Raw genomic sequence first — 11278 nt, forward strand, 5'->3', positions numbered from 1 at the left:
TTTCCTCCTGTTACACCTTTCAAACCTTTCTACTCTCAATTTCCCTTTCACTGCTGAATGGCCTCATAGGTCCCAGCGCCTAAACTCTATACTCTATTCGTAGATAGTGGGTTTTTGAATTTTTAACCAGTCAAGAGAGAGAGAGAGAGAGAGAGAGAGAGAGAGAGAGAGAGAGAGAGAGAGAGAGACCTAATTACACCCTTAGTTCGAAAAGTTGCAACTTCCATAATTGAAACTTCGCCCCTCACTGCACATATCATTCCCATCACAGACGAGAACAACTTCCTGCTGTTCATTTCGTCGGCTCCAGGGTCCTGTATAGATAACCGAATTAAAACTTTGGCAAAGGCCCCTGGAAAAGTTTTGATAGAGGCCAATTATTTACACGGAAGGACTCGTTTTTTCCCTCTCTCTATACTACTAGGCGTGTGACCTGGGATGTTATACTAGAATTGATAATTGTTGAGTCATATTGGTAGAATAAAAACAAAAGGAATTCTTTACTTAATTTGTGATACATCAATTACACACATATTTAAGTATATATGATAAATATATATATATATATATATATATATATATATATATATATATATATATATATATATATATATATATGTATATATATATAATTATATATATATCAATATATAATATATATATATATCATATTATATATATATATATATATATATATATATATATATATCTATATATATATATATATATATATACTATATCTATCTTATATATATATATATATATATATATATATATATATATCATATATATATATGTTTTGTTGTCACATTTTAGCATGTATAATTAGGTATAATTGCAGACAGGTTCTCTACATGCATGATGCCACATTGGAGAGGAAGTGTCCTTAGGGAGCAAAGCCTCACCCCAGACAAGTCAGGGAACAGTTCCCTCGTATAAGTTAGGTTAAGGTAGGTTAGGCTAGGATGCATCCATGTTGAAGTAACTCTTTGACCTGGTTTCGAGTAGGCCATGACCCGTGTAAATAGCATGTGCAACTCCTCTTCACTGTTACCACCATTGTCACTAAAAGGCAACATTTACAATTCCAACTTCCCTGTCCCTCAGTTCAAAGCTGGGAGAAAAGAAAGCTTATACTGGAACACGTCAACCACCAGACCGCTGGGGGATACATTTGCATCGCAAGCAATGGCTATCCGCCTTCGAAGAGCAAACGAGTCCTCCTGAACGTGTACTTCGCGCCAAAAGTCAGGGGCCCTGGCAGCCAAATCTGGGCCCACCTCGGACAGGCGGTGAGCTTGACTTGTCTCTACGCGGCTTTCCCAGCTCCTAATGTCATGTGGATCCTGGAGAATCATCTGGGACTTCGACGTCTCACGGAAGAATACTTCACTAATACTATACAGGATGGTCATCCGCCTTACACGTAAGTTTTCAGTGATTTCCTGAGCATTAGCATTTGCTGCGCATTGTTGAGTGTGAGTTATAATTGATTGGTACAATTTTACATAACATATTTGGCATAAGAAAAATCGATAGGATGAGCCATATGGCGAAACAAATGGGTTTTCATTACAAATTTGGATTAAATTGTTCTGAGCTAATTCAGTCATGAGCAAAAATGGAGGACGCTAAGTTACTGAAGAGGGTGTGTAATATTAAGAGGGAATTGGAGACGAAGACCCAGAAAGTGTAGTTGGGTGGATTGGCACAATTACTAGACAGGAAGGGTTTTAAGATCTAAGAAATAAGAGTGTATGGTGCAGTGTATGTTGGGGTTTGATGCTCAGCTGATGAGCCTTCTGTTTAAGTGAATTGATTGGCTTATGCTACAGAAGTTTTCCAAACAGACCTCCTGTGTATCAGTGTCCATATTTATGATGATTAATCTACCTATCTTTCATAAAACTTGTATATTAAATTACGAATGTGGCAAAAATCATTGCACTGTTTTTCTGTACAGCCACCCTCTGCTTAAGACAATGCTTTCATGGTGAGATATTTAGTATACTATACATTCAAGTGTCGTCTCTTTTTCATATTTACTTCAGGCTTGTTGCTCCCATCTGAATGCACATGACTGGAACCCAGTTCATTAATTTTCCACGTTATGTCCCTTTCTTCCCAGGCATAATATGACTTTGCAGATTAGAAAACTTACTCCAGGGGATTTCGGGCGCTACACTTGCTCCATAAGAAACAAAGAAGGTCAAGGCTCCTACACCACAACTTTAAGAGGTTAGGATTTTCTTTCACCTTGTACAACATTGTGTCTTCTAAGGCTAACGTTCTCTGTCTTGTGGATTTTTAAGAAGCTTTTCCTCCCGATGTTTGGTTGTGATATTACATTTCCTCCACCATCCTGTAGTCTGCTTTAATCCAGAGATGAATTGATTTACTTGAAATGTTAAGCTATTGTCCTAACGTCTAAGGCATCGACGACAAAATAAGGCAACAAGAGACAATACAAAAGAATGACAAAAATATTTTTTCTTGAAATTAGAATGTCCCTCTGCTTAGACCAACTGGGATACAATAAAGCCCAATACATAATACATAATACACACAACTAGCATCATCATTTCTGTTAGTATGCAGAGCATCTGTTAATTTGTGAATGCAAGTGACAAGAAAGCTAACCAACATGGTAAGACACAGCTAAGCTTTTAAGGAACTTTGGACATGATAGTTTCCAAAACCCTTGTTAAAGAATGTTATTGTCTAAAGAGTCTCAGGTGTGCGCTTGTGTATAGAAGAAATTCTGTTGTATTCAGCTCATAGTCTGATAATAACAACTTAGGCTTTTCTAAGTCTTCACTGTGTTGTGTTGGGACCGTGTAGGGGTACCACTAAGCACTGCATGGTGAGAGGAAGGTTAATTCAAAGTATGAAACTTCTTCTCACCTTCAGAAATCACGACAACCATCGCTCCGCCACCCACGTCGTCAACGATCACGACCATAGGTGCTTACACGACGACACTGATGACCCATCTGTACAACAGCCTAGGAGGAGCACCGACGTCTTCCAGATCCCACACGACGTATGACGACGACACAGTCAACCTCTCGGCTCCCCTCATCATCAACCTGACTCCTGATGTCTACAGAGGTAGGTTAGACTCTATCTCCTCCTCTTCCTCTTCCTTATGACAGTTTCTCATTCATGAACTGTAGTAGTTGTTTGTTGACTGCTCTACACAGGCTACTTTTCCTGACACAGATGAAACAAAATTTCTTGCCATTACATTCATCAGTTAACTGTTCAATCAAGCGTGAGGATTGGAATACAGAATTTAGGCCAAAGGCCAAGCATAGGGATCTATGAAGTCATTCAGTGCTGAAAGGGAAATTGACAATAAGAAAGTTTGAAAGGTGTACCAGGAGAAAAACCTTTTGCAGTTGTACTGTAAAACAATTGTTAGGAGAGGGTTGGGGAAAGTAAGATGGATGAAAGAGAATGTCAACAGAGATCCAGAAAAAGGAAAGAAAGAGGTTGCAGCTAGGGCCCGAAGGGACGCTGCAGAGAACCTTATTAAGTAATGCCTATGGCGTACTGTGTGAGGTGCACCAACTACCTTCCCTATGGGGGAATCAAGCGCTAGACATTGTGCAGGACACAAATACAACATCACTTGCTTCCTATATCTCAACAGAATGTTCAACAGCAGTACCCATCTTAGAGACACACAGCACTACAGTAGTTTACATACATTCTAAGACCCTTCATTCTAATTCCTCTGCCTCCCCATACAGCCAACATCGTTCCAGACCCCCATTCTTCTGACCACTAAAACTTTACCCAGCAGTTCTTTAGTCTCTCCACATGACTCAGCAGTACTATAACAAGATTTCCTTTGATCACTTCCATAAATGAGAAATAGCTCAACAGCCACTTTATGTATCCAAAATTTTGCCTCTTTAGATGCTCAGATTTCCAGATCCTTTTAAGGTGTCCTACATTTGGTAGCTTTCATTCATCCACCATTAATCTTCATTTCTATGAAAAGGGCAAGCTGGGAAATTCTGCCATGCATATCTTCCCTGTGCTTTCATTTTCACAAATCTCCACTCACCTCCAGCCTATCGTCTCAATTCTAATCCAAGTAGGTCTATGTCTCCTAACACTTCTGGTGCCCACAGGAGCCCCTGACACATCATGTCATTAAAAGTAACTGGCATTTATTTCTGCTCAACTTCATTCAATGTTAAAAAGCAGATAGTAATCCACTTAATATGTGGAATGGAATATGAAATTTAGGCTTGAATCCAAGCACTGGAATCCAGATGGATTATCCGCTTAATATGTAAGCGGTTTCTGACAGCTTACTTTGTCTACATATGTTGTTATGATTTGAACATGTTTATTAATGCCCGTTAACAAAACATAAACAGCAATACAAATACATAATGTATTTGCTACATTCCTTGAATTTACTTCTCGACATTTGTCGTGGCACTGTGGAATGTATACTCGGTCTAAAGTACTCGTTCCGTCGAAAGTACTCGTGTTACTCCAGCAATTTGCGTTGTAAATGGAATAAATTGAGCATTGCAGGACTGTGCGAATTTGGGATGCGTTATCCGGCGGGTTTATTGTATTTATGATTCGAATACATTACTGAGGCTCTGCTGCCCAGGCAGAGGTCGGACATAAGATACCGACCGGTTCCCACTTGCTCTTTGCACTAATTAAAGAGGCTGTCAAGTAAAATGAAATTTGACCCCGTGATCAGTTAAAGGAAAGGCCTTATTTTTTTGCTTACTCTTGGAATAAGCCTACAGACTACTTTATTGTTGTTCTTGTTCTCACTGTTGTTCTTGTTGGGGTGGTAGGGAAGGTCTATGGAGAACCCTAAAAGGGTCTGAAAAAGGTGTTTTGCGTTGAGTTAAAGATACAGGAATCATAAGCTAGGATATTTATGATGCATTTATTAGAATGGAAATGTAAAATATAAATAATATGCATGTTAAGCGCAACAAGAACAATTATTTCTAATGAAAATATAGCGTATTTACTTTAATTTTCATTGGTGAAACAATAGTCTTTTTGACCATAGATTTTGGCCCGTGCCCTAGGTAAGTTGGAGGTCGGATCATGTCTTGTTTTTTTTTTTTTTTTTTTTTTGCTTAATTTAGTTTGCTACAAGCAGATAATATCTGGTTCTTCAAACATCTTGACCAATGTTCTCTCTCATTAAAAGTTATGCAATAGGTACACAATAGGTCGCCTCTGCTTCTCTCTCTAAGTCATGTTGTCTCGTCAGGATCACCTAAGAATAATGTCACAAATTTTGTACCATTGTTTGCTCCTGGCGGTAAAATATTCTTTTCTCAAGTAAATATATTGTGCATCCCCTCTATATTTATGTTCTCTGACATGAGGGGCACCAAAATATGTCAGTTTTATGCCTTGCTACGTCAGTTGGATGGCAAACTTGTAGAGTCACCATCCACCAAGCTTGTAGGTTTACCATCCAACAGATGTAGAGGCATAAAATCCTCACATTTTGCTGTCCTTTATGTAAGAATATATATTTAATATTACGTACATATGTATATGTAAATAAATCCTTCTGTTAAAACAGGATATGTCTCAGGTATAAAAGGCCCATTAAAACACTCTGACTACCACCATTACAAGCTTGATAAGGGTGGTAGTCAGACCACGGAAATATATATGTATATGTGCATGTATATATAGATTAAATGAAAAGGAATGCCTGCCAGCAATAAATCGTAATATATATATATATATATATATATATATATTATATATATATATATATTATATAATATAATATATATAGATTACATTGAAAAGGGAATGCCTCGCATCAAATCGTAATATATATATATATATATATATATATATATATATATATATATATATATATATATATATATATATATATATGAAAATAAAAGGACCACAAAACACTCTTTGAACGCTGCAACCATATATTTCAGGCACTACTTCCTTCTGTGCTCCTGATCACTGGTACTATATGGGCAGATGTTGTCTTACAAGAGCATATATACAAAGTCTATGTAGGTGTGGCAGGAAGGATGGGAATTTGTTTGTTTGTTTGTATCATGTTTTTACGTTGCACGGAACCAGTGCTTATTCAGCAACGGGACCAACGGCTTTACGTGGATTCCGAACCACGCCGAGAAATACGCATCTCTCACATCTCAAGGGAATTTACAAGCTCTTAAACACATAAGTAACGTTATATCTGCGTGATAGCATTTACTACAGCATTTACTACCACAGAGGCCCCAACACAAAACCCGACAGAAGCGATTGCAACGAATAAATGAGAGCAAATCACAAAGCCCCGAGCGAATGGACCCGGTATTAGTAGTCACGCTGCATAAGAAGATTATGTCAAATTACATTATTCACGGAGCGTAATCCCTTTATGCGTGAAAATCTCCGTTATTAATAATTGTCTCGCGTAATGTATTTTATAGGTAATGTAAAATGTATTTCAAATTAGGTCTCTTGTTGGTTCGAAGAGTTTACAGGTCCACAACAGGCCTAACTACACTAAGGGACCGTGTATGTGGAGATGGAGGTGAAATATTTTGAACATTTCAAGATTTTTCTTCACGTATATATTTGAAGGAGAACAGGGCGTGAGCCGACCTCCAGCTTACTCGCATCGCATGCAAGATTTTCCCCTCACGCATAAGTTGTAAACATTATATTCTTAACGTAAATTAAAACATGCTCAAATTTACAGTAAAATAGAGCGCTGTTTCACCAACGAAATTCAAAATAAATACGCTGTATTTTATTAGAAATAATTTTTTCTGTACAGTTTAACATGCAAATTATTTATTTTCTACATTTTCATTCTAATAAATAAAGCATAAATATCCTATCCTAAAATTCCTGTATGTAACTCAACGCGAAACACCTTTTTCATACCTTTTTACGCTCTTCCATAGACCTTTCCTAGACCCTACAAGAACAATAACAGCAAGAATAACAACAACAACTATAAAGTAGATTCTAAGCTTACTCCTTGAGTAAGAGGAAACAGTTTTTGATATTAGTTTAAATTGATTTATGCTAGGTTAGGCTAGGTTTTATTGCATTCACTCAAACTCGCCTTCTTACACATGCTAATTCTGCTATATACTTTCTTTGTGTTTATTTTGTCTATACTTCTGTTATTTATAGCCTCTGAGATTTCAAAAAAGAAAATTTTATATGTGGAAAATGAGAGTATTGTATAATCTTTACATTAACCTTGAACTTTTACAGAAATACTTTAAATTAGCCATGTTTGGTGAAAACCTGTTAGATTCATGGGGTTACTAATAGTTCAACTGGACTGGTAGGTAATGATAATTAATTAGCTTGTCGCAAGCGCTTGTTTCTTATTTGGATCAGCTAAACTGGAGATCTGTGAAAATCTAAAGGGAATAGCACTACACTTTTCACCAATCACAGCCATCGTACATACAAAGAAGCTGATTGCTGTAGTATATTATAGATACAGTACTTGAGTGCGTAACGTACAGCAGATACAATAATTCATGTGTCGAAAAGCTATTTACCTATGACCTATACTTTGTACAGTACTTCATGTCTAACCACCTGTGTTATTTCTTTTACAGAAGCCACTAACAGAAGCAGGTGTCTACAAGCCTGCCCCTATATCCTGGCTACGTTGCTGTTTTTGATGGCCGAGTGAGAAGGAAATGTCTCTGTACGATTTCTACTTTATCGATTGTCTCCTGCAACAGTTATCGTTTAACTGGTGTCATGTGAAAATGATTGACCCCCTAAAGTTTTTTAAGTGCAATTATTACCATTCTTTCCAACTTGAGTCTAGAATAGTTTTGTTGTGATAAATTTCCAATGACTGATTCGTGACTGAGGGTGGACGACGGAGAAAGGCGAAACGTTGCAGCTGGATCATTGGACATATTTAGGAGAGAGTACTGGAATGTGTCATGGATGAAAACGACAGAACACAACCCTTAAGAATGCCACTTCAAGAAGGGGAAGGTGTTATTGTGCCATCACCAACGATGGATGGATAGTTGGTGAACAGAAGCATTCAATAAAGCCATTAACTCTATGTTAGGATCATGAAGCACTATGCCACGGAATCAAAGGCCTCAGGGTTATCAGGGGTAATAGCAATAGACTTTCCATCTCTTACAGAGGATATTCAGCATCGACTTAAAGTCTACAGTGGATCTTGTCTTGCCAAGTGTCATTCAGGGTGTTTGAGAAAGTTAAATCTGTGAAAAGTTTTTGATACTTTACCAATGTTAGACGTTAACATAACCAAATCGTAACATGAAAGATTCAAGCCAGAACTGTATTCTCAGAGATATAAACAATCTAATGGTTTTAAAGTATAGGATCCATTTTGTATGCAAAATCCATCTGGAATAAGGCACCCATCAAACTCCTTGGGACCTTCAACCAAGCAAGAATCTTAGAAACCTGATAAGCAGAAAATGTAGGTGAGTGAGTGAGATTAGGGACGGCTGTCTCTTAGGAGTGGGAGAGTGGAATTGGATAGTTTTGTTAAAATAAACTTCTTTCTGGCTAAGAACTGAAAACGTTGAGTAAACTATTGGGTCAAGACTGATTAAAAGGATACAATAGTTTGAAGCCTGACTCATTGGAAAACATTGAGGATACCAGCCTCAAAGATCTGGCGTTTAAAGTTGGGTCTGGTTAGTACTTGGATGGGTGTCCAGTGTGCACAAAGGCCTGTAGAATATCAGTGGGGAAGGGTGTGGAGCTAGCACCTTCAACCCCCTCCCCTCCCCACCCCTAAACAGAAGATTTGCCAAAAGCATCAAGACTTAGAACTTCTAGGACCATCTCCCAAATGGAAGAGGCATATGGTATTGTGATGTCTGCCATGCCCAGGAGTTGAACTTGCTCCATTAAAAACCTATGCACTGAATTATGTACCTGGTAGGCAGACGACCATGGTATCACAAAAAAGACACCTTAATTCACTGCTTATGGCAACACAGACACAAATGGTTGTAAAGGCCTGTTCACACTAGGAAACATTGTTTGCAAACAAAGTTTGCAAACTTTGTTTACAATGTTTCCTAATGTGACAGGCCTTAGGGGACGCACCCAAATCGTTTACCAAGGGAGAGAGAGAGAGAGAGAGAGAGAGAGAGAGAGAGAGAGAGAGAGAGAGAGAATTTAAATATATAGTGTCTCGACAAGCATATGACAGTCATATGCTGTGATAATCATGAAAAAAAATCTTAAATTATTATTATTATTATTATTATTATTATTATTATTATTATTATTATTATTATTATTATTATTATTATTATTATTATTATATTCTGAAAATGAACCCAATTCATTCGAAATAGGTCACAGGTATGGTGGGAAATGCAGAAAGAGAAGCTCAGTTAAGAGCAAAATAATCCAATAAATAAATAAATAAATAAAAAGTGAACTGAGCAGTTAAAGGGGAGTACCGTTGTATAGAATGAATATGTTTGGGTTGCAGGGACCAAGAGGAACACTTCAGAAAGGTAGAAGAAGTCAACAAAAGGGAGCGATTCTGAAAAGATCTTTTGCAAAACTAAATAAGTGCTAATCCCATGTTCCTCTCTCTCTCTCTCTCTCTCTCTCTCTCTCTCTCTCTCTCTCTCTCTCCTTCAATACTATTGCCACAATAACCCCATCTTGTTTTAACATTGTCTTTATATGTCTGAACCTGCTTTTATCGATTAATTTATATTTATTATTTACATACATTCATCCTTTTCGATGGAACGAAATAAGCATTTCTCACGTTAGAACTTTTAGAGACGAAACATTACGTAACTGTAACGCGAATAAATCAAGTCACAAATTAAGATTCCGTATTTATGATACTGTGATACGAATAGAACTCTTTCGATGATAGATTCAACTTTATAAATCTTATATATATATATATATATATATATATATATATATATATATATATATATATATATATATATATATATATATATATATATATATATATATATCTCAGCGGTCAGGTCGGACTTGAGACTATCTTTATAAATAAATAAATAGTGTCGTCTGTGAACGAGTGGTCGAACCATTTACAAAGACTATTTTTGTAATGTTATTTGTGATATAAAAGATGAAGTTTTTTGATGTTACGCCTGTGTTTCATTGTCCTGTTCAGGTTTTTTTTCCCTTTAACTGGCAAAGTCTTTGGACACTGGAATATCAGAGTTAGGTGAGCTTGGTAACCAAAATTTCATTTGGTCAGCTGATAAAAAAAGAAAAACAAATTGGTCAGCTGAAGGAAAAATCACTTGGGTCAGCTGCTGAAAAAAAATTTTGTTGTCAGCTGATAAAAAAAACTTTAGTCAGCGGACGATAAAAAAAACTTTGGTCAGCTGATAAAATAACTTTGGTCAGCTGATAAAAAAAACTTTAGTCAGCGGACGATAAATAAACTTTGGTCAGCTGATAAAAAAAAACTTTAGTCAGCTGACGATAAAAAAAACTTTGGTCAGCTGTTAAAAAACTTTAGTCAGCTGCTGATAAAAACACTTGGGTTAGTGGACAAAAAAAAATTCTTTAGTCAGATGACGATAAAACAATTTTGGTCAGCCGATAAAAATAAATATTTGTTCATCTGATGAAAAAAAAAACTTTGGTCAGCTGATAAGAAAATTTGGTCAACTTAAAAAAAAAATGTAAGGTCAGCTTATTTAAAAGAAATAAAAAGCTGAGTCAGTAAACGTACTGTGCAGCTAATTACAACAATTTTAATGTCAGCTAATTAGCCAAATTATAAAAAATAACCAATTCCAAAGAAATACAAAACTCATCGGGTCAGCTTCAAGGTAATTGTAACAATTTTAAGGTCAGGTAATTGATAAATAAATAAAGATCTGTCTAGACAAATTTTAATTGAGGTCAGCTAATTTTAAAGAAAAAAAAAGCTGAATGGATCAACTTTCAGGTTATCTAAGGACGAAAAAAATTTAAGGACACTTCATGAACATAAAAATATGTCCGGACAAAATTTAGTTAAGGTCGGCTAGCCTATGAAGAGAGAGAGAGAGAGAGAGAGAGAGACGATGAGAGAGAGAGAGAGAGAGAGAGAGAGAGAGAGAGCTAATTAAGAAAAAGATAAACTTGAACTCAATTTGGAAAAAGTATGACCAGCCAAAGTTTGAAGTCTGCTGAATAAAAAACTGGAAGGCAGATTTATAGGTCAGGAAAAAAAGTGACCAAACAAACCTTGTTGTCAGTT

At 36.5% G+C, this 11278-nt stretch overlaps 1 protein-coding gene across 6 annotated transcripts in view; it reads left to right on the forward strand.

The window, feature by feature from the left end:
• LOC135208058 (neuronal growth regulator 1-like) overlaps positions 1 to 10082 on the forward strand; it is a 40712-nt gene extending 30630 nt beyond the window's left edge. For 4 of the 6 annotated variants that reach the window (XM_064240203.1, XM_064240201.1, XM_064240204.1 and 1 more), the window contains exons 7-10: positions 1108 to 1426; positions 2129 to 2238; positions 2911 to 3111; positions 7632 to 10069. In XM_064240203.1, the coding sequence (XP_064096273.1) occupies positions 1108 to 1426; positions 2129 to 2238; positions 2911 to 3111; positions 7632 to 7708 (707 nt within the window). In that variant the 3' untranslated portion in view covers positions 7709 to 10069. Of the gene's footprint in view, positions 1 to 1107; positions 1427 to 2128; positions 2239 to 2910; positions 3112 to 7631 lie in introns of all 6 variants that reach the window. The other 2 variants (XM_064240205.1, XR_010313111.1) reach the window with 2 other exon arrangements.
• Positions 10083 to 11278: the final 1196 nt, after the last annotated feature.

This window comes from Macrobrachium nipponense, chromosome 34 (genome assembly GCF_015104395.2).
Source record: "Macrobrachium nipponense isolate FS-2020 chromosome 34, ASM1510439v2, whole genome shotgun sequence".
NCBI classification, from domain to species: domain Eukaryota; kingdom Metazoa; phylum Arthropoda; class Malacostraca; order Decapoda; family Palaemonidae; genus Macrobrachium; species Macrobrachium nipponense.